This window comes from Thunnus albacares, chromosome 9, assembly GCF_914725855.1.
Source record: "Thunnus albacares chromosome 9, fThuAlb1.1, whole genome shotgun sequence".
Classification (NCBI taxonomy): Eukaryota; Metazoa; Chordata; class Actinopteri; order Scombriformes; family Scombridae; genus Thunnus; species Thunnus albacares.
Genome location: NC_058114.1, coordinates 25,357,250 through 25,380,876, shown reverse-complemented (window position 1 = coordinate 25,380,876; position 23,627 = coordinate 25,357,250). Strand labels below are relative to the sequence as shown.

General features: G+C 38.4%; 2 protein-coding genes and 1 long non-coding RNA gene across 19 annotated transcripts; all 3 read right to left on the bottom strand.

The window, feature by feature from the left end:
• Positions 1-1,895: 1,895 nt before the first annotated feature.
• Positions 1,896-8,395, bottom strand: LOC122989419 (flavin-containing monooxygenase 5-like). Of its 5 annotated transcripts, XM_044362296.1 has the most exons (11): positions 8,288-8,395; positions 7,796-7,945; positions 7,115-7,303; positions 6,663-6,828; positions 6,389-6,531; positions 6,045-6,241; positions 5,262-5,397; positions 4,871-5,090; positions 4,551-4,623; positions 3,321-3,631; positions 1,896-2,207 (listed from the first exon to the last, which is right to left on the bottom strand). In XM_044362296.1, the coding sequence occupies exons 2-11, from the start codon at positions 7,925-7,927 to the stop codon at positions 2,167-2,169; spliced, it is 1,608 nt and encodes a 535-aa protein (XP_044218231.1). In that variant the 5' UTR covers positions 7,928-7,945; positions 8,288-8,395; the 3' UTR covers positions 1,896-2,166. The 5 variants fall into 5 exon arrangements, with proteins under 5 accessions (XP_044218231.1, XP_044218227.1, XP_044218226.1 ...); XM_044362292.1 differs by lacking the exon at positions 1,896-2,207 and having other exon boundaries at positions 2,615-3,631; positions 7,796-7,942; XM_044362291.1 differs by lacking the exon at positions 1,896-2,207 and having other exon boundaries at positions 2,615-3,631; positions 8,288-8,394.
• A 2,209-nt stretch (positions 8,396-10,604) lies between these two features.
• LOC122989422 lies at positions 10,605-15,890 on the bottom strand. 13 transcript variants are annotated; one of them, XR_006405055.1, is made up of 8 exons: positions 15,621-15,890; positions 12,627-14,495; positions 12,474-12,542; positions 11,889-12,058; positions 11,546-11,700; positions 11,368-11,456; positions 11,005-11,119; positions 10,605-10,774 (listed from the first exon to the last, which is right to left on the bottom strand). It is a non-coding gene; the product is annotated as an uncharacterized LOC122989422 (long non-coding RNA). The 13 variants fall into 13 exon arrangements; XR_006405057.1 differs by having other exon boundaries at positions 11,889-12,053; XR_006405049.1 differs by having other exon boundaries at positions 12,474-12,558; positions 12,636-14,495.
• A 2,230-nt stretch (positions 15,891-18,120) lies between these two features.
• On the bottom strand, positions 18,121-22,371 carry LOC122989418 (flavin-containing monooxygenase 5-like). Its single transcript, XM_044362290.1, has 10 exons — positions 22,240-22,371; positions 21,954-22,142; positions 21,685-21,850; positions 21,397-21,539; positions 20,910-21,109; positions 19,668-19,901; positions 19,428-19,549; positions 19,275-19,347; positions 19,053-19,122; positions 18,121-18,972 (listed from the first exon to the last, which is right to left on the bottom strand). The coding sequence occupies exons 1-10, from the start codon at positions 22,369-22,371 to the stop codon at positions 18,610-18,612; spliced, it is 1,692 nt and encodes a 563-aa protein (XP_044218225.1). The 3' UTR covers positions 18,121-18,609.
• Between the last annotated feature and the right edge of the window lie 1,256 nt (positions 22,372-23,627).

The window sequence follows — 23,627 nt, the reverse complement described above, 5'->3', positions numbered from 1 at the left end:
GTGTGTGTGTTTGTTCTGCTGGTACCTATTAAACATCACACAGCGGAGGGCAACTTTCTCTGCAGGCTGGACGAGGCACACTGAGAGCTGAGAACCATAATGACTACGGTGTAAATCATAAACTGTGAGCACAGCTTTTGTAAGCGTAAATGAATGGCAGGATTAGTTAAAGGCTTCAAGTATTTTTGTCTGAAGGACTCAGTTTACAGTGTTTGTCTGAATAACATATAAAACAATTTGCTTTCTAAAACAGAGACCCCTGAGTGTCAGGTAGGGGAGAACGGGGTAAATAGAGCCGGTGGGTAAAATGAGTCACCCCCTTTATCTAGGTAACCATAAACGAAAGTAATCATGTGATCACAAATTAATAAAGTAAAGTTCACATTACTCAATCCATCTTGGACTCAAGCACATGGAGAGAGTGGTCAGCAAAACAGAGCAAAAAAAGAGACTTTTGTCAGTGAATTCATCATGTTACTAAAATTATCAGTCTTATAATTAAAATAGATACATTTTGGACATTATTATGTTAATTTAAGTCAGTGTAAACTACAAAACAAGGTCAAAACCTAGCATAACTGTGGATCTGAGCCACTGTAAGAAACAGTTTTGTCAAAATTGAGGTTGTGGGGTAAAACATGCCAGCGATGTTGGGGCAAGTTGAGTCAATGGATCAATTTACCCCCCAAACATTATTTTCTGATATTCTAGAGGCTAGAGACACTGTTCATGTTTGATCCCTGTTACAAGTGCTACAATGTTGATGAATAAATACCTAATTGTTGACTAATGTTAAGTTTAAGCCACACACAAACATGCTGTACATACAGACGGGTGACAAATTAAAGGAAAAGCCAACATAAAGTGTCTTAGTAAGGCGTTGGGCCACCATGTGCCACCAGAACAACTTCAATGTGCCTTGGCATTGATTCTACAGTCTCTGAACTCTTCTGGAGGGATGAACATCATTCTTCAAAAAGATATTTCCTTATTTGGTGTTTTGATGATGGTGGTGGAGAGCGCTGTCTAACATGTCAGTCCAAAATCTCCCATAAGTGACTGTGAAGGCCATAGCATATGATTCACATCATTTTCATATTCATCAAACCATCAGTGACCCGTCGTGCCCTATGGATGGAGGCATTGTCCTCCTGGAAGAGACCACTCCCATCAGGACAGAAATGTTTCATCATAGGATAAAGGTAATGACTCACAACAATTTGTATTGATTTACAGTGACTCTTTCCTCTAAGGGTACAAGTGGACCCAAACCATGCCAGCATAACACAGCCCCCAGACCCCCTCACTGTAGGGGTCAAGCATTCAGACGTGTACCAGTTTTTTCTTTAATTTGTCACTTGTCTGTATACACAAAAGCACATTTACACACACATTCTTTCTGTAGCTCACACTCAAAGATCACAGTTTAATCTTTACTGAAAATGTTGAGGTAACATGTTGAACAACAAGACACAAACATATGTTTTTACTTAAAAGTACAAGTTTTTGCCTTTGTTAAATTGATGGCATTAATAAAGTTCAGAATTATTTTTGATTTCATAATTGATTTGTTTGATTTTGTGTGATTTTTATATCAGTATTTAATGGTAGTACTATTTACTCCATCCCCATGCTCATTTTACCCCTACCTTGGGGCAAATTGTGCCATAAGACTAACTTTTTTGATGGTTCATTGTTCTAAAACCATAATAATTAAATCATTTGTTTTCATTTCCATGGGTGCACAACAACCTGAGGTATATATAGTTACTATTATTTGAAATAAATACACTTTCATTTTGCAGTAAAATCATCAAATGTAAGAAGTGGCTCATATTACCCCGTTCTCCCCTACTGAACAATGGCTTGGACTCAAATGCAGACAGACTCAGTTGGCAAGTTCAAAAATCAGCCCTTTAAATCACAGCTGGGTCGGTTCACAGGTGATCAGTCAGCAAAACAAGAATATCCAAATCAGTTGGCTAACGGCAAGGTCAAAGGCAAAAACAGGTCAGGAACTATAAGGCTCACAAGGGAAAAAAGGCTGGAACGCTGTCACATAGGAACAAGATCAACTGGCACAGAAGGAAGGAAACACAGACTATATACTCTGGGGGAGGGGAGACAATAAGACACAGGTGCAACACATCAGGGCAGGACAGGTAATCACACCAAAGGGAGACACACTAGGGTAGGAAGTGAAGGACCTGAAATGAGACAAGAGGTGAGTATTAAAATAAAACAAGTACAAGACAAAGAACACTGGGAGAAACAAAAGATAACTCAGCTATCCAGCTGGGGCATGACACAGAGGTGAAAAGGCTTTAAAGACATTTAGCATATACATATTATTTCTATGCTTTTGATATGGTGACAATCTCTCTGATCCAGAGCATAACATGTAGCTTTTCAAATCCCATAATTACAAAGAAACTACAAGACAACAACTGAGATGGAAAGAGGAGAATCTTTAAAGATTGTAAAATACGGCTAAAAATAATAGAGAGGCAGAGTTCAGAAGTAGTGCAAGAGACAGTTAGCCAAAATATGTTTAACAGCAACACAGTAGAAAAAATATTTATAAATCCTAGAACAAGTTCTGTATTTCACAAAATATTCTGGCTGAAATACTTTATTGGGTGCTGGATCTGTAATTGTTCCAAAATGGAGATTTCACAGAACAAAGTCTCAACTTTATAGGATTCTTAAATTTACATTTTTTTGCTGGCGTCACTTACTGAGGTCAACAACCTCAATAACAGCCTAAGAAAACATCATGCTAATATAGTTTTTGTGTAGTGCTTGTATCTGTATTAGTAAAAGATCTGCAAGTCCTCTAGGTTTTAATCTTGTTCTTTGACTTTTGTTAGTGGGGATGCCCTTTGGTTTACATGTGGAGAACAGATTGTGCTCTGGTAAAAAGTATTTACCAGAGCAGTAGGGTTATTAGGGAATAAGTCCTTGGAGTGAAGACTGTATCTTCCCAAAAAAAAAAAAAAAAAAAAAACCTAGATTAAAAATGAGCAAGTTATGGTAGAAGAGGACAAACTAAAATGTATTTTTCACAACTCAGCAACCAAAAAGGTGTATTTATTACTTGCTTATTAGTTTATAAAACATTAAGAATTCATCAATCATTAATAAAAATCACTGGTTATAACTTTTGGACAATTTTACAAATAGGCAGATCTGGCTTTGTCTCCATCTGCTGGTTTCAATGTAAAAAGATCTAACATCTTACAGTTCTGTAGACCACATGAGAAGTCAACAGATTTTCAGCTGCTGTTTACTGTACAAGAAGCAACACAGCAGAGCAGCACCTGAGAAACCCATGATGATGCTCAGCTTTGAAGAGGGTCTGGTCTCTGGTTCTGGTTCCACTCTAGTCCTGAAAGGCTGAACCACCCTCTCCCACTGAGTAAGAATGGCCTGACGGGCTCCAGCCCACTGACCCGGTCCAGTCAGACGGTATTGATATGGAGTGCATGGACCCAGCAAAACCTGCAATGCCAGTCTGGGGTCCCTCAGCAAGAGCCACAATACGTTTGGTCGAACCCCCACCTGCTCTGCCAAAGAGTCCAGGTATGGGATGTAGTCCACCTGGAGGGGGTTACGCTCTGAGCAGGCAAATCTATGAGCACAGGGAACAAAAAACCCCCACAAAAAAACACATTTTATATAACACTTCCTGACTTGACTTAGTTACAAATGCTTTACATAAAAGATGATGTGAGAAATTTAAGAAGACATTGGTCAAGTAATGAAGTTATATACATAAATAATGGTAACACATGTACACACAAGAAGAAATGCACATTTTTATGTTTTCATCTAACTTTTATTTAAACAGGTAAGTTAATCAAAAACAAATACTCATTTACAACTAGAACTGGTGGATCAAGACCCTGCTGGTTACTGGTTAAGGTTTCATAGTACACCCTCCTCAGAGTATATGTCACTGACTATCCTATCACTTTTCTTAGATGGCTAAATTGTTGCGTTTTTTTGTGCTCTGAATGTAACCCATGAGCAAATGTGTAGAGAGAAAAAAACAAAAAACATGGACAGATTACTGTACAGTGAACAAATGGTTTTGGGCTATTTGAATTTTTGAAATTTCTTCAGGTCAGACTTGAGCCTTTATGGATTTCCCAAAAGCAGTTAAATTATAACTATTATCAAAAAGCTATTATCAAGGAGTGTGTGGACCAAATTTCAAGCATAGGATTTTTTTGGCACCACCTTTGGTTGATTTGAAGAGATATAGAAATGTTCAAAGTTTTTTTTCTTAAAGACTTAAAGATTTAGTTTACAGTTCATTACTGTCTGTGGCAGCAGGAGGTTTAAGTTGATCAGGATGTGAAGAGCAAACATTTATCATACCTGGTGTATCAGGCCAAGAGGGATTTGTTAATAAAAAAAAATAAATAAATAATAATAATAATAATAATCTGCATTCACAACAATAGATTAGATTATTTGTAGTCATCAGACAGTTTAATATGGAGCTTGCAGACTTTCTATAATTCAGTGTTACAATTATTTGTTACCTCTGATGCATTGTTGCTGTATCTTTCTCAATTTCCTTCCTCATGGTCTCCTCTGAGGGGAGGGTCGTTAAGCCTGCATGGAGAAAATTCAGTCAATTTAAAATACACAAAGGACACCTAGAGAAGACTAATTTTTAACAGCCTTAGTCTTAGGACAGCTACTACTATCATCCCAGCTTCAAGTTTCAGTGTTCATGGTAAGACCACAAATGATAATAGATCTTGTGTATTGATAAATGCCTTCACTATTAAGTAAGGTATCTTCTCAAACAGTCAGCACACCCATGAACATAAAACTCAGTTTCTGTGTTGTACTTTACCTTTAAAAACCCTTGTAGCCCAGCGAGCCTGCATCTCAGCCAGAGGGTTGATGGCTCCGAGACCGTGGATGAAGCCCACCACTGCCAGCGTAGGTTGGGTCAGTCCAGGAGGGAACACATGCTTGTAGAGATGCAGCCTGTAATCACATTTAGCCTGCAGAGCTGAGGGCAGGAAGGGGAAGCTGTAGTTGTACCCTGTGGCAAACACCACTACATCCACCTGTATGACATGCACAGAAAAGTCATGAATATTTAATTAACTTGTGATTTTTTGCATTTTCATAACCAAATGATAATAAAACTTAAAAAAAAAAAAACTAAAGAGGAAACACCATTTCCACATTATGTGACTTTGTTGACCCACAGTGTAATGAATGTACAATATAAACACCTTGTCTATAATGCTCCCGTCAACAAAGACCACACTGGAACCACAGAATTCCTTCACATTTGGTTTCACCTGAACACGACCGGAGATGATCCGAGCGGGCAGGTCGTCATTCACAACAGGGATCTGTGCAAAAAAACTGCCGACAGGACATTAGAGCTGCATAAGTGACCCATATATAAGGAGCGTTTCAGAGGCAAACATACAGTGAAGGCTGGAATAGGTACACGAGTGCAGGACAGAGTAGAGGTCAGTTTGTTCTTTGTAGTCTCAATTAGATCAGAAAATTAAAGTTGTATTTCACAGCTTGCCTACAGGGGTCACACTCCCTTATTACAAATGAAGAAAATCACTTGAACAAAGTAACTAAATAGTTCCTGCAAGCATCTCATTTACCACCATTTCAAAAAGGTCCTTTGTATTCTTCTTGTTTAGGCATTTAAACCTGCACACTCCGCACTCTAGCGTCACCACCAGGTCAAATGTTTTACTTCTACACAAAATAATAGTGAAGAAATACTGAAGTGTAGTGCATGGCAGTCAGAATTTTAAAATATGGATACATAAAAAAACTGAAAAGTCTTGTGAGCAGACTTTCAGCTGCCATTTATACACAAGAAATAATAAAAAGAGGACAGAACTACAGGACCCTCAGGACTAGCATTAAATTACTGGTATGGCTACACATGTGCATTGCAGCCTGAGGCACTGTCAGGACTTCCAGACTTGTAACAATCCCTTAATGGACTCTTTGAAGACACAAGAATGTTAATATGATCTTGTTACCCATGTTTTGGTTTCAGGCCATATAGTCTGTGGTCAAATGCTTGGTTCAGCTTCTTCTCCAACATGCTGTTGATCCATGAGGGGAAGAGCTTCTTTATCATCACATCCACTCGAGAAGTCCCAACAAGGTCAGTTGGGAGCCCCCCCGGTCCTACACGGCCGACCACCCATGCTCCACTCCTGGTGCTGAGGTAAACCTGCAGGTCCGGTCAGCACAGGGAGGATTCACGTGCTCATCATTTATTTTATTTTCAGCATCACAGTGTTTTTAAAAATACAATTAAAAGTGTCATTTACTTGATATGAAACAAAGACAAAAGTACAGAAACTGTTTAGTTGTGCACCTTCTCAGCCACTCGACTGATATCCACAGCAATATCACCCCCAGAGTTCCCAATCCCAATCACCACCACTCTTTTCCCCTGCAGACCCTCAGCATTGCGATATTCCCAACTGTGGAAATACCTGCCTCCATAGCTCTCTATACCTGAAATGGAATAAGACAAAAGACTAAATAACGTGTACTATTTTACACATAGCCTTAGTTGTACCCCGATTAAAGAGCACTGAGAATGTGATGACTGGAGGTGAAATATTGTATATCATGATTCCTGGTACCTGGGAAGTCTTTGAGCGGCAGGTGAGGCTGGGTGTAGTGTCCTGTGCAAACTATCACTGCATCAAAAACATGAGTCTCCCTCTGACTGTCTCTCCTCTGTGTCTCCACCTCCCACTGGCCTGTCACAGCAAAGTCTGGGCTCTGCCTCACACCGACCACGGTAGTCTGAGAAGGACGTTGATATTTGACATGTGAAATCAAAAAAAATTGAAACAGCTTCACTGTCATATAGCTGTATTCATACATACAACTGAATAGTTTGAGTAATAAAAGAAAAAAGTGTCTTGCAAACTGACAGTAACAGAAAATATGTATTGTTATTATATTCTTGTCCTTTTGGAATGCACTGACAGTAAAGGGTCATATTCTTCAGTTTTCTCCTTTCTGTTACATATAGAAAAGGTAACTGATCATATTACAGCTTTTACAAATAAACCTGAGGGTTACTAACCTGGAAGTGAATGTGCTGCAGCAGTTTGAATGCCTGAGCATAAAGTCGCAGGTAAAGCAGCACCTCAGAGTGGTGCATGTTGTTGGGGAGCTCAGCTGGAGGAGGGAAGTCACTGAAAGACATCATCTCTTTGGAGCTGTTGATGATCACCGACTGATAGATGTTGGCTCGTCCAGGCTCTGACAGCTCCTAAAGTAGGGACGATACAGATAATGATAGACACATATTTCACTTTGCTGCTTGTGGGCAATTAAACTGTTACAAGTACAGTATATCATTATACATTATATCATCATGTCCCAAATTTCAGAGGACTTTTAAAGTATAAGACCATTGGTCAGCAACTTGCCAAATCCAGAATATAATATTTTTAGTAATTCCAAAAGTGTCAAAAAAGTTCCAAAAGTTGAGATGTCTAACTAACTAACTAACTAACTTCCTGCTTGATTTCCATAAGGGAGTTATGGTCATTCTTTTGAAAGTTGAAAAGTTTAATTTCTGATTAATTTCATGTATATTTTATCAGTAGAAAACCCAATGAATGTTGCTTTAAATTGTTAATTTTCAAAGAAGCATTTATTTAACATGCGTATGCTGCAGTATAAGGATGCATAATTCAAAACATCAAAGATAGAGTATCAATTTAGTGACAAATCACTAGATAAAGATATTGTCCCTCACCTTAAATCTCCACAGACCACCGATATCATGGCTGCTCTCAAAGCAGGTGGTCTCCAGACCTTCATCCAAACAGGCCTTGATGCTGGTCAGACCGGACGGCCCTGCACCGATCACTGCCACCTTCTGAACCATGCTGGAGAGGAAGCACTGCTAACAGCGAGAGAAAACGAGATACTGGCTGCACTGGAAGACTCTGGGTAGAACTGGAGTGAGAAGAAAAGTGGATGAGGAAATGTGTGTGCTGTCTTGTGGTGTTAAGCGCCAATATGTTTAGTGTCTTTCAGTTCATGACAAAGACACCTCATTGTTTTTGAGTCATTCATTTGCATAGAAATACTTTTTTAAGTTGCTTGAGTCAATCAGCGGTAATGATGTTAATTTGAGTAAAACACGGATGAGTATTTAACAAGATTAACGTTTCATCTTATTTTAAAAAATGTCTGTATCGCCTTTCCTTCAAAAACTCATCAAACCAGTTATTTCTGTGCTCACTTCTGCTGCTGCTCTTTCGTCTGTGATGACCAGGTGAAAACTGTGGAGTGACACTACAGCTGAACAGACCTTATTCACCGCAGATCTTTTGAGTGGTCAAACACAGGTGTAACTAATGATAATCATTGCTTCAGTGCATCCATATCATCAAGTGAAGCCTTCATTAATTAGTTCCACCTGTGCTTTTTCTGCTATGACACATCAAAATGTCTGCTGTGTAAAAGGTGAGTGTATGAATCTGATTCATTTAAGAACAAAGAAGAAACGTTGTTCTCTGTGGTGCTCTGATGGTAACGGCTATCAAGTGTGTGGTTAGCATGATTTATTAAGAGAGCAAAAATGACACATAAATTACAAGATGGACAGATGTTTGGCTGGAGAGGAAAGATAAACAAATATGTTAAAGCTCTTACACAACAAGGTGTGTAAGGGTGCAAGGAGTGCTGAAATAAATATTGTATGGGTAAAAAAATGTGATATGTTACTTTATATACATAAAGTAGGTGCTTATGTAGAGTATATAAGCGTGCTGAAATATATATTTAACAGTAATGGATGATATGTAATTAAACTAATATAAATATTTATAATTTGTAAGCTTGTTTGGGTACCACTGTGTGCATTTTACTTGCAGAACATCTGGATTCAAGTGGAAATTACAGTCACTGAACAATAAATGACAAAGGCTAGTTTGTTATTCATTAAACCTTTAAGAGGGTTAAAAAATACCAAGTTTACAGGTAACTTATTCGCAGAGGAAGCACATATTGAAATTGAAATACAACATGATAATAAACTGAGTCTCACATGTGAGAATTATTTATATACTCAAATGCAGATGATCATGTCAGAGGAGCATCCATTACACTTCCGTGCTCTCATTACAACACCAACATAGAAACACACTCTTCCACATAATAGCTGCAGTAACCGCAACTCAGTAGTAATTTTCCTGAATATCACTCTCATTTATTAATTAAAAAACACTGTTCTTGTTCCACGTCTAACCAATTATAAGCCAACACAAACATGAGTCTTACCTCTTCGTCACAAGGAGAGAGAAATAATGGACTAAAACACCCTCCTCCAGTCTCGATATCTCTGCTCTTTAAATCTGTTACCTACTCAGTCAGGTTTTAACAGACAGACAGTGGAGGCTGTGATTGATCAACTGTGGGTCCTCAGAACGAATGAAGATATGGAGAAATACACTCAACAAAAACTTGCTGGACAGTGAATCCTGTTCAAACTGCTGTTAAGAGTAATCCAAGGATATCAACATGAATAAAAAATACTGTCATTATAATGTCTTGTTAATATGAGTAATAAGTAATTTGAAACAGAGGATCTGACACAGAGGTTGGAGTGTCACTGCAGTGAGTTCACTCTATGAAATAAATACTATGATTGCGTAAAAATTACAAAACAGGAGGCATAGTGCCACATTTGTAAAACTCTGTCATTATGTAAATATGTTTTCTTTATATGCATATAATTTATAAAAGCCAGGATCAGTCTGAAACCAGTCTGATAATCTACATCAGTTCAAAATCTATCATGTTTTTGATAAAGAGAAAATGCAGTTAAATACTCTGAAGACCTTCAACCCAAGCACATGATCTACAGCACCAGCAGTCACAGGATGTTTCTTTTTAACATCTTATTGATCTAGAAACAGATTTTATTCTTGGTAGATCTTGCAGCTTTAAGAACAGTTTATATGTTTTAAGACCATCTAATATCTAATTTACTCAGTTTTACTGCTAATGTTTTGAGACATAATTGTAGTTCAGCAAGTTACTAATTCAATCCTGCTTTGAAACTGCTTCCTCTGCTTCCTCCATTTTCTTATCTCGAGCTTTCTGAACTCCTGCCTACAATATCTTACAGTTTTTAATCTTTGGGTTTTCTCCACTTATTTGGTACATTGATTCATTTCCTCAAAGATGATTTACCTTAATTCAGTTCTATAACTACAGTAAATAGCTTTTAATGTCATCACCCTGATTATAATATCCAAAAGTCACAAGAATAATCTTAAAATAATCCTAAAAATGTTAATCTGATAGATAATTATTTAATTTCTTTCAGACAATTGTGGCCTACTTGATCAAAGGAGAGACAAAATAATATATGGTGAAGTGGTTCTCGTAAACCTGTGATGAGGTGAAAAGGAGTTCAGAAAATATAAAATTCTTCCTGCTTTTATGTTGACTGTTACACATTTTTATCATGTGATTTCCCAACACTTAACATTAAAGGAAAATGCCAAAATTTAAACAGTAAAAATCAAACTGAGACAAGTCTTTTTCTTTGGACTTTTTATTTGAGATACTCTTTGCACTCTTTGATCACACTAAATATCATTGCTGAAATCTTTTTTCTCGGTGACACTGTCCTGATTGTTTTATATCAACTTTTCTTTATCTTTAAATGGAGTGTGTTTAGTCCGGTTCCAGAGGTCCTCTGCCAGCTGCTGGCACTCGGCTAAAACAAGCAAACAATACAAAGGTTAGATGGACAGGCAGATAGAGATGATGTCTGAAGTCTTACATGGAGTATTAGCACCAGTTTGCTTGGAAATACAGTCTGCTAAGCACCTTTACGTCTCTGTCTAGTACAACATGAAATAACCATCAGACCCTCACTCCCCCTAAACTATAAGATGACTATGAAGAGCTTAAACCAGAAAAACATGACTACTGGACCCAACTTACAAAATCAATGTAGAAACACAGGCTGTTGGACCAGATCAGTCTCCTGCTGCTCAGGCTGGGAGGAGAAAGAGACAGTGTTTCTGTTCTCTTCACAGTTATGCTGGACCAGGTGCACCTGAAGAGAGAAGACAATGAGATAGAAGACATGTGAGAGGACCAGCTGCAGGGATCAACTAACAATGAAAACACAGTTCACGTACATCTGTCACTGATTCTGAGATGAATAATACAGTATCTATAGAGCCAATTTTAAGATCTGTGGTTATCCTTTGTTACTGTAGATATTGCTCACAAAATAATTAAACACAATGTAATTAGCCCACTATTATACCTCACCATGCTCACTATGTAGAAGTCGCTTACATCATCTCTTCTTAGGGTTGTTACTTCTTGTCCTTCATCATTCTGGCACTGTTGCTCATCATGTTCTTCATCTTGGGGCTCTTCTAGTCCTTCAAAAAAAAAAAAACCATTCAGGATATTGAAGTCACACAAAGTCACAAATGAAAGCTAATACAGTTTTATTACCATTGTGCCTCACCTTGCTCTTCCACTATATAATGACTTTGCCACCCTTGTCTCTGTGGACCTGTTCCCTACAGTATGCATCCAGGGGCTGTTCCTAATCTTGCTTCTCATGCTGGAGCTTCTCTGGGCTCTTTTGATTTGGGGTCTTCGAGTCACCCAAAATCAGCCCTGAAGGGAAAAGACACAAATAAAATTAATTAAAACTTTGATTAATTCTGCAGTTTCTAAGACAGCAACACTAAATACTTCTAGTATCTGTTAGATCACTTTTACTCCTTTTGTTGACTCTTCGTCACATTACCAACAGCACAATGAAAGATAATATTATACATTTACAGTAGATTTCCATTGATTACCAGTGTATCATGCTCTTCCACTATATAGAGCTTGCTTCTCCTCCTGGGTTCATTCATTTCTGGTCTCATCAATGGTCGACCTCCCGGTGTGTCCCTCATCTCTTTTCTCCTGGTGGGGTCCTCTGAGATCTTCTTTTCATCTTGGGTCCTGGAGTCATCTGAAGTCTGTACTGAAAGGAAAAAAATAACAGAGAAAAACAACCAAACCAAATCTTATGCAAAATTTCTCTCCTGCCATTTTAGATGTTTCTAAATGGATAATTTATGTTAATGGAGCAGAACCTTTAGGGAGATCAATTTACATATAATCAGGCTTTGAGTAAAAGTTTGGGAATATTCAATAGTATCAACCCCATCAAATTTATGCCGGTGCTGTTAGTCTTGGAACTCTTAACTAGTCTTGGAGGATGAGGACTGTAAACAGACACATTTTTGCACCATCTTATCTTTACTGTATCTATCTAACAATTATTTATTATTATATGTTTATTATTATTATTATTATTAATAATTATTCATAAGCAAATTCGCAGGACAAGAGTATAAGGAATAAAAAAATAAACATTCTGTAGCAATCAAACTCACCTTTTCATATTCCAGTTGTGCTGCTGGTCAATTCTGCCTCTCAGTGAGCCAAACAGGTCACATGATGTCCTGAAAAAGTGATGCTCTGACCTTTTCAATGAGCAACTCCCAGATTCCACCACAAGCTACTTGTGAAGGATTCATTTTACTTACCTTACTTACCATTTGGACTGTTTTGCCTTTTTCCTCCTCTGGTAGTGAGGAGAGACACTCAGAGGCTGTAATGCCTCTAATACACAGTTACTGTGTTTCTATCTCTTTCTCCCCTGTGTGGACTCCTGCACTGTTGACTGCATTGTTAGTTTGGAGTGATCCTTCTTTCTTCTGCCAGAGAGGAGCTTCACTGTGAGGGTGCAACACGTGGGAGGTTCACACTGTCCCCCCAGATCAGCCCCCCTTCTGACAGGCACCCTGACCAGAGTCACAAGTGCAGCAACGAGGACGTGATCCACATCAGAGCTCCATCAGATCAGATCAAGTTAGGTCATATCAGTTCACATGTATGATCAAATCAGAATAGATCATATCATCAATAGATCATCACATTAATTTAAATCAAGTCAGATCAGATCAGACAAAATCACAACACATCGATTCAAATAAAATCTGATCCGATCCAACAAATCACATAAAATCAATTCAAATAAATCTTGATCAAATCAGATCAGACAAAATCACAACACATCGATTCAAATAAAATCTGATCCGATCCGATCAAACAAATCACATAAAATCAAATCAGAATAGATCATATCATCAATAGATCATCACATTAATTTAAATCAAGTCAGATCAGATCAGACAAAATCACAACACATCGATTCAAATAAAATCTGATCCGATCCAACAAATCACATAAAATCAATTCAAATAAATCTTGATCAAATCAGATCAGACAAAATCACAACACATCGATTCAAATAAAATCTGATCCGATCCGATCAAACAAATCACATAAAATCAAATCAGAATAGATCATATCATCAATAGATCATCACATTAATTTAAATCAAGTCAGATCAGATCAGACAAAATCACAACACATCGATTCAAATAAAATCTGATCCGATCCAACAAATCACTTAAAATCAATTCAAATAAATCTTGATCAGATCAAATCAGACAAAATCACAACACATCGATTCAAATAAAATCTGATCCGATCTGATCTAATAAATCACTTCAAATCAATTCAGAATGAAATCAAATTCAAATGAATTGTTAAGAGCGCTTCCCTGCGGGGTTACCTTCTGGAGGTCCAGCAGCTCTCTTACCTCTCCTGCCGCCTCGCTGCCTGTTTGTTTCCCTGAGCAGCTCCCTCACGCACGTCAGCTCGGGACCAGCTGTCATCAGACGAGGCCTGGTGGGTGTCTGAGGACTCGTAGAGGAGGACGAGCTGCAGGATGAGCTGGAAGAGGAGGAGAGAGAGGGAGAGGCAGGAGAGCACCTTGGGAAGGAGTGATGGGATGAGTAAGAGGTAGAGGAGGAGGTAGGTGATGAGCTTGGGGAAGAACCACAGGGTGAGCAAGAGGAAAGACTATAGCGAGAGGAGGAAGAGGAGCTTGGAGACCAGTTACTGGATGAGTCAGGGGAAAACCTGGAAGAGGAGAAGGAGGAGGAAGAAGAAGGAGAACTACTTGGATGCCAACTACTGGATGAGCCAGGGGAAAACCTGGAGGAGGAGAAGGAGGAGGAGGAGGAGGAGGAGGAAGGAGAGCAACTTGGTGACCACCTGCTGGATGAGTCAGGGGAAAACCTAGAAGGAGAGGAGGAGGAAGAGGAGGAGGAGGAGGAGGAAGGAGGGGAGCTTGGAGAGAGGCTTAAGAGAGAAATAAAAGAAGAGGAAGAGGTGGAGTTTGAAGGGGAGCCAGGAGGTGTGTAAGGGGGAGACTTGCGTGTGGAGCCTGGGGAGGAGCTGCAGGAGAGAGATGGTGCTGGTACCCTCCGCAGGATCAGTCTCGGGCTGGTGGGCCGGTTGGGGTTTGGCACGAGGACAGATGTCCAAGTGAAGCGCTGACCAATCTGAAAACAGACAGAAACCTTTAAACTTCTGCTGCAGGTCACATGATCATCAACTGTTTGAATAATGACAGAGAGCAGTCAGCGCTGATGAAGACTGAATGTTTACATCATACTGCTGTATGTCAGGAAATATTTGACCAATATATAAATTCCTTTCAAACAAGGACACAGCTGTCAGATAAATGTACAGTGGAGTAAAAAATACAATATTTCCCCCCAAAATATAGTAGAGAAAAAAGTATTACACAGTTGAAGTAATAAAGTAAATACTGAGTGCAGTACAGATACAGGACTTAAGTGTTCTTCCAGACTCTGCTGCACCTGATGATGCCACATTAATAAAGCAATGATTGTTTCATTATTGATAAGAATAATTTTAATATACTCTCTTGTATAAAAAGTGTCTCCATATAATGTTTTCACATTAAATAAACACATTAAATCGTTAACACAGATTGTATGTTTTGAAATGTTATTTTTAGGATAATTTATTAATCCAGCTAATTGTCTCCCAACAGAGTCTGGATGCTTTATCACGATTTACATTAATATCACATCTCATATTGATATAGATCATTATTTTTTTTATTACTATTATTGTAATATAATTTTCAGGAATAAGAGAACTTGCTAACAGTGTCTCTTCTGACTGCTCACGTTTTAAACGGAGAATATCAACTTCTGACCTCTTATAGGAGATTTAGAGACCCTCAATTTAACAGGCTGAAGAATTTTATATATCAGTCTATACTGTTGGTAAACCAAGATCTGAATCCAGAGGATATGATGAGTTTTGTTCGGCTATGAAAAGTGTCATATTTGTATGTTTAATCTGTGTGTAAATCTCTTGAACGCCTAAGGATGTAAAATGAATTTATTCTACATTTTATTAATACATGTTCAAAGATTATGTATTTGTTAGAATCTGGTTTAAATCTTGTACAGTCATCTGGGGTCTTTACAGAGTTGTAAAACGTCAAAAGTCCAGTGTGATTAATGTAGCCTAAGTTTGTTTTAACGAAGGATATGAAAGTTGATGATGTGACGACATGATGACGCTGTGAGTTCTGTCTCAATGGTAAAATACATGTTAAAAAACATGGGCTTTAAATGAATAAATCTCACATCTCTCATGCTCAAACAGCTCTGATCCACGTTAGTCAGTAGTCAGTCGATGTCAGAGTGAAAAAAGTCGTATATGGAGGTCGTCTTTTTTAAGAAATCGTCGAGTGAAATGTTGAAAATCACACAGCGTGTCTTTTCTGCTGATACCGAGTTTGTTTATGTTCGAATGATGATCACGTCTAATGAAGCACCTGACAACTAGCATAGCAACCACTGAACCAGCTGCAGGCCGATAAAACATAAAACATCACTTCAGTAAGAAAAACTACTGTCATTAATTATTCATCATTCAGACATAATAAAAGGAAAAAAAAACATTAAATTTTTTCTATCTTCATTTTATTTATATTTTCCACTGAGGTTATTTGTAGAATCGCAATAAATCAGGTGGTCTTTAAATTGATAATCATGCCATAAAATAAATCGGCAGAGAGAAAGAGAGAAATGCCAAAATCATAGCAACATAGAGAAACGTGAAAGTGTGATTTCATAATTAAAACCAATAACATGTTGGATTACAGCATAAACAGCAAACAGGAAAATAATAAAATAATAAAATAACGCCAGCAGCAATAATGAACATAAAAGACATTTTATTCAAGAAAGAAGTTTTTTTTTTTTTTTTTTTTTTTTTTTTTTTTTTTTTTACCCTCTAAGAAATGTTAAAAAAGCCAAGTTTCACAATGTGTTTATTTCATGTCACCATATTACAATAATTCTTATACTGTATAGAGGTGACTTCATTCAAAGTGTTTTCCTTAGTCAGCTTTTGATAAGTGCTCTTTTAAAGTAGAAGCAAATAACCCAACAAACAAAACAAATAAATTCTCCACCTGTGTGATAAACTGTGATTTGGATATGATAACGTGTTGTATTTTGATACAATAGTTTATATGCCGTAGGTTTGTTCATTGGTGGACGGATTTCTCGTAGTAGTTTTAGTAACACAAAGAGGCCACAGGTGATTGACACTGTCTGAGGGTTTTGTGGTCTACTGTCCCAGATTCACCTCTTAAGGAGCATTTTCTTCAAAGTTAATCAAACTCAAAGTTAATCAAACATGAAGCTGGTGACCAGTCAATAGATTATCTGTTCAAGCCAAATCAAAAGCACACTGAGTTTGGACAAAAGAAAGAATTTGTTCCTTAAAAGAAAGATTGATTTCTACAGTCTTGATACAATCCACACACACAGTGACTGTCCTTCACCTCCCTCTTGTGATCTTCACTGACAGGCTTATTTTAGATAAACACTACACACAAAGTAAAAAAAAATGGTTTGACAGTTTTACAGATTTTTCATTGCTTTGTTATTTGTTTGTCTCTTACGGCATTTCAAATGATACCATTTCATACAGTTGCTGCTGTTCTGCATCTCACCTTTGTGTCTTTTTGATTACAGCTGGAAAGGCTTTATGTCATGCGTCTGTTATTGCATTTTTATTAACAAAAAACAGGCAAAAAGTATGTTTCTTACAAAGGTTACACTTCTACTGTGCAGATTCTTGGAAGTTGAAGAACATTTGGCAATAACTGGACAAAATGCACTACTGGACATTAATGTGATACATCACTGCTACTGAGTGCACATGAAGGTAAATCCCAGAGAAGTTATCAAAAGAGTCACATGATCACATGGCTGGACTTCAATTCAATTCAGGGTCAGTAAAAATGTGATATAATTTTTTTTTTCAACACACTTTCTCAAATGTATAGAACATCTAATACTGTATGTGACCCTCAACTTAAATCTTCACAGACCACTAATATCATGGCTGCTCTCAAAGCAGATGGTCTCAAGACCTTCATCCAAACAAGCCTTGATGCTGCTCAGACCAGAGATTCCTGATCATTAACACCCTCTGAATCATGATGGAGAGGAAGCAGGAAAACAAATGCAGACTGAGACCAGCAGAAAACAAAACCATGCAACCATGTTTTGATTTAGGTAAAAGTGACTAACTTAAGTACAGCATAAAGTCTTTGTGGTTGAAAATTGTGTGTGGTTGGTCTGTTTTTGTGTTCTTCAAGTTCACTTGGAGGCAGACACAAGTCTTCTTAAGCAGTCTCATTGCACTTGTTTGATTTCCACAGAAATTTAAATAAACCAAACCGAATGAGCAAACACACTGCACCAAAATGATTTGATGTGAGGGAAGTCTCTAAATCTGGCTGTTGCCTGTCTTTGTTTTGTTTAGGTTCACACTTTCAGCCTTTGCTTCACCATATTCTTGTCTCCTTGTTGAATGATTGCTTACAACACTTGTTGGTTGTACTCAGCACTCAAGTTTTCTTTTATTAGTTATTTGTTTTGTTTCATTATTTGCTTGTTTTTGTTTTGTGAGAACCCTGTGAGTTAGGGTTAGGGTTACTCAGGTGATACCTTGTGATTGTACAGTAAGGTCATGTTTTTGTTACCTGGCTCCACCTGCGACTGGCTGCATGGATATCTTCAAAAACAATAGATGTAGTCCATTTATCAATATGACTACTCACAGCATCATGCCAAGAAAATAAAAAAGGAGAGGATTAAAAAAATCTCAACTTTCTCTTTAAACAGAAGAAGGAGACAATTTGTCCAGCACTAACTAACATTTCATTTTATTTCCTTTAGCTTAGATTCCTTTCTATATGTGAACTGTGTCCTTTTGTCTGTGTGACTGTTTATTTTTCTCATTTTTCCTGCACCAGTAAGCCTCAGTTTTGCTGTTGTGGTTGTGTGCAGGTTCCTCTGAGCTTTTCAACTGACACACCTGTAGTGGGACTGCAAGTAAATGAGTGCAAACTACTTTCACAATTTTATAACCCCACATTATTACATTATACAGCATTGCATACATCAAAAGAGGGAGGCTGTCTGTCTCTCTACATGTCAAACATCAAAGGAAAACACCTTAGATACAATACATCATGTCTACAAGTCTCAGACCTGTGTATTCTTTATCTTTCCATGGTTGAAGCTGGACCCAGATATCATCATGTTGTTGTGGTTAACCAGTGAACCAGATGTCCTTGAGGTAAATCTTGCACCTGTCCAGAGCCTGAGCTGCACCCTGCAGCACTGGAACAATCTCATTTTTAGACAGAAGCACAGCCGTTATCACAGTTCCTCCAAACATGAGCAGCCAGGGAGAAAAGAGGACAGATGGTGTGGTCTCTGGTTCTGGTATTGCTCTGGTTCTGAAAGGTTGCGCTACTCGCTCCCACTGAGTGAGGATAGCCTGGCGGGCGCCTACCCACCGTCCAGGCCCATTGAGACGATACTGATATGGAGTGCAGGGACCACAGAGGACCTTCACCCAGAGCACAGGATCTCTCAGTAGTAGTCTCAGGAAGTTAGGTCGAACCCCAACCTGTGATTAAAAGTCTGTCACAATGGTTGTGTCTTTTACAAGTGGTAACATATTTTTACATAGAACTGAACTGAACTAACCTCATCAGCCATGAAATCCAGGTAAGGGATGTAATCTACCTGGAGATCAGCCTGTCGTGGGCAGGGATAGCTGAGAAAACAAAGAAGAGGAGCAGATTCATATGTCATCCTTCAAGATACAAATTTTAAGTATAAAAGCTGAAATTCTACATTTTCCACATACAAGCCCTGAATGATCTGGCTGCACCATCTAAACAACATCAGCGTCTAAAGCATGTGTACCTCTTCATGTTTCTTTTCCTCTCAGACTCAATGACAGCCAGCATTTTCTCCTTGGGCGGAAGACGGCTCAAACCTTAAAGATAATACAGAACAAACTAACACCTCTTGCTTCTTAATCCTGTGTGTGTGTATGTTAAGCTCACAAATGTTTACCTGCAAAGACCTTAACAGCCCACCGCGCCTGCATTTCTACTATGGGCATGATTGGTCCTTTTGTCTGGAAAAGACCCATGACGGCCAGTGTGGGGTGTTGTAGAGAAGGAGGAAACAGTCTCCTGAAATTTGAAAAAACTGTAAGGTGATCCTTAGAAATTATTATGTCATATTACAATATAGGTGATAGTCCTATAATTAATACAGGAAAATACAACACTCTGTCCAGCATGTACTTACTTGTACAATGTCAGCTGTCTGTGAGGCCCCTCAGACAGAGCTGGAGGCAGGAATGGGAAGTTTCCATTATAACCTGTACAGAAGACCATAACATCAATGTTCTCCTCCACGGTACCATCTTCAAATACAACTCCAGAGCCACTGAACCTTTTCAGATTAGGTTTCATGACTAGCGCCCCCTGAAGGATTCGGCCAGGAAGGTCATCGTTGATCAGAGGCCTTTTGTCCAGAACTCTGGGAAAGAGAGGAAATGATGAATAGATTCAATCAAATGCATCTTGCTTCAAACATTATATCACGTACAAAATGACACCTTTGTATCTAATTGTCTGCACCACTGACACCCTGCTGGTATGGACAGAAGTCATTGATGAAATTTGCAGACTTTGAGCATGCGCCTTTTTTTTACAATGTAATTAATGCTGATGAAATATCTATGTATCTATGGATCTAGCAATTAAAATTAATATTTTGATGTAAATAGTTGGGAGTAAGTAACTAGAGTAACTAAAAGGTAAGTATTCTGTGCTTGTTCTTTATGTTCATGTGTGTAAACAGTAAAGTTATGGAGGTGTATTGAAGTATACAGTATATATAATTCTGCCCTTACAAATCCATACCTGCTCACTCTCAAATGCTTACTTGCAGACTGTGTAGCGATCTGAATTTATTTTGTGCTCTCTCAAATCTTTTGTCATCAATGTACTTTCATGTAAAGGCACAATCTACATCTGTAAAATAAAGGGCAGTCCCACCAGCAAACCCTTAAGTTAATTGTTCTTTTGACAAGAGACTGACACTTAAGAGCTCGTTCTAAACAGTTTTCTAGTGCTGTTAGCAGCTTGCTTACATTAGCATTTTTTTAGTTATGCTAGTGACATGGCTCTAGGGATGGCAATGTCAGTTGGTCTGTCATTTGGCCAGTCCACCACTTTGGTCAAGACTGAGATCTCAGCAACTATTGGATGGATTGTGGTAAAATTTGGTACAGATGTCCCCCTCAGAATTATTATCATGTTGTTTACCCCCCCCTGAGTTTTCAAATAGCACCCTCATCCAGTACTTTGGTTTATGACCAAATACCTACAAAACTAAAGACATTCCCACCAGCATCAATATTTGTGTCATTGCTGTTGTGTAACTAGTGAATGTATCCATCAATAAACTGTAAAAAGGGGCCTGGGATCATGAAGTAGAGAGGAACAGACTCTCAGATAAGTCATCCAGGGGGAAATGGGTCACCTGTGTTTTGGCTTCAGGCCATACAATATATGGTCGTATCTGTGGTTCAGCGCTCTCTCTACTGCCCAGTTGACCAGAGTTTTGGGGAGAAGCAGCATGAGGATATTGTTGAGCCTGGTGATAGATGTCATATCCAGGGGAAGACCATTGTTGGACATCCTGCCAATCACCCAAGCCCCCTGCCGTGTGCTGAGAAATGTCTGTCAGTGATAGAAACAAAGGAGTGTAACATTCTCATGAACATACAGAAATAATTTTACACGTTAAAAATGTTGCATAATTTTTTGCACCAACAAACTGTTTCTGTATGATTAGAACATTTGTCGATAAGTAGTAGCAATAGTAAAATAAAAATCTTGCATAAGAATAAAACCAAAAATGAATGGACTGTGTGAAAGCACATTTATCATCTGTCTCAATTAAGTCCCTTGGGTTCTGCTGCCAAAAACACTGGATACAATATTTTTCTACTCTTTGTTTGTCTCACCTTCTCTGCAGATCTACTAATCTCTGCAGCAATATCTCCTCCAGAGCTTCCAATGCCAACCACCACCACCCTCTTTCCTCTGTAGGCATCTGCGTCTTTATATTCCCAGCTGTGAAAACACTTTCCAGGAAACGTCTCATGTCCTAGAGAGATACAGATGGTGCAAAGTAAAACAGATAGATTCTTGCAAGAATGTGCCAATATAAAGTAAATCAACCCATTAAAATCAAATTCTGTCTGACTTGAATGACAATATATGCTTGACATATTTGAAAAGTGATGTCTGACCTGGAAAGTCTGACAGGGGTAGGACAGGATGGGTGTAGTGGCCTGAACATACTAGAACTCCATCAAAGACATGCTTCTCTTCCTCTCCGTCCCTGTTAATAGTCACTACATCCCACTGACCAGACACAGAGAAATCTGGTCTTTGTTTAACACTCCTCACTGTGGTCTGAACAAACACACACACATCCATTAAGAACTTTACATCACAGTATGCTATAGAAACATGTGAAAAGACAGTGACACTCCTGGCATGATGAAAAAGGAATAACCTGGAAATTAATGTATTTGAGCAAGTCAAAATGCTCAGCATAGAGCCTGTAGTACTGCAGGAGCTGAGAGTTGTGCATGTAGTTTGGGTAGTCAGCAGGCATTGGAAAATCGCTGAAACACATCATCTCTTTGGAGGTGTTGACCACCAAAGAGCGGTAGATGCTGGATCGCTCAGGCTCAGGAGAATCCTGTGGAAACAAAGGATATTGAGACATAGAGCTGACATTTTAAACAAATATGAAACTGACAACAAGATAAATATGTGTATTCTCTTTAAAACTGCACCTTAAATCTCCACAGGCCGCCAATGTCATCAGTGCTTTCAAAGCAGACAGGCTCCAGGCCGTCATCGACACAGATCTTGATACAGACCAGACCAGAACTGCCCGCTCCAACCACTGCCACACGTCGAACCATTACTGAACACTTGTGTAGGGAGGAACAAAAAGTATCAGAAATGTGTTGTGTACAGCAGGTACAGCAGTGCTTTGAGCTAAATACATTAGCATGCGAACATGTTCACAATGACAACACTAACATGCTGATTATATTTACCAGATTCACAATGTCATGTTAGCCTTTTAGTATCATTTGTAAATTACAATTAAATATGTAGTGCAGCTAAGGCTGATGGGAATGTCATTAGTTTGACAGGTATCTGGTCAAAAGTATTGGACAAATTGAAATTTTGACCTGATGATGGCGCTAGATGAAAAGTCAGGGGATCATATTTATTAGGATTTATCCTCTGGGGACCATGCACATGTGTACCAAGTTTCATGACAATGAAATATCTTTTGAGATATTTCAGTCTGTGGTAGATTGAAAAACCGACAGTTTCCACCTTTTCCTGAAACCAGCATAATTTCCATCATCAAATGATACTTGATGGCCACTTCAGAAAATAGTATTTACATTACACACATAAAGTCTGCAATTATTATAAGCTCAGTGAATATTATCTCAATATTATTTCACTAGATTTTGTACACCTGCAAAACTATGAAGGAGATACTCAAGAGTTTAACTATACCTTCTGTTTATAATCCACACAAGTGCATGACAAGCAGCCTCTTGCTATAGGAGCATATTAACACTGTAGGATGTTTAGAATAATACTTAAAAGTGCAGTGTGTAGGATTTAGTGGCATCTAGGTTGCAGATTGCAACAAACTGAATACCTCTTCCAAGCATGTAGGAGAACCTGGTGAACTGGTGGCTGCAAAACCCACGAAAAATGCAAAACGCCCTCTCTAGAGGCAGTGTTTGGTTTGTCCATTCTGGGCTACTATAGAAACATGGCGGTGCAACATGGCAGGCTCCATGCTCCCTATGTAGATATAAAGGGCTCATTCTAAGGTAATGAAAACACAATTCTTATTTTCAGGTGATTGAAACATACTTATGAATATTATATTCCATCTCTGCCAAGTCTGTTCCACTAGATGCCACAACATTCTACACACTGCACCTTTAACCTGAAGCATGCTGCAGAAGCTGAGTGTTAGACCACTTTAATAGATCAGCGAGACAAATTAAATGAATAGTTGAAACAGTGAAGTTTTCTCTTGTCTCTTCCCTTCAACACCCGAGCACAGAGTAACAGGATTCTTTCCAGCAAAGTCAAGTTTTGTGTTTTTATAACTCCCTAAGAACAGTTAAAAAATGAAGCA

Coding starts and splice junctions, on each gene's coding strand:
- LOC122989419 (XM_044362292.1), bottom strand. CDS start 7,927: ATGGTTCAGAAGGTGGCAGTGATCGGTGCAGGGCCGTCCGGTCTGACC. Junction 7,304..7,795: donor GTGGTCTGTGGAGATTTAAG/GTGAGGGACAAT, acceptor TCCCTACTTTAG/GAGCTGTCAGAGCCTGGACG. Junction 6,242..6,388: donor TCAGTCGAGTGGCTGAGAAG/GTGCACAACTAA, acceptor CCGGACCTGCAG/GTTTACCTCAGCACCAGGAG.
- LOC122989418 (XM_044362290.1), bottom strand. CDS start 22,371: ATGGTTCGACGTGTGGCAGTGGTTGGAGCGGGCAGTTCTGGTCTGGTC. Junction 22,143..22,239: donor GCGGCCTGTGGAGATTTAAG/GTGCAGTTTTAA, acceptor TTGTTTCCACAG/GATTCTCCTGAGCCTGAGCG. Junction 19,550..19,667: donor AGACAGCTGACATTGTACAA/GTAAGTACATGC, acceptor TTCAAATTTCAG/GAGACTGTTTCCTCCTTCTC.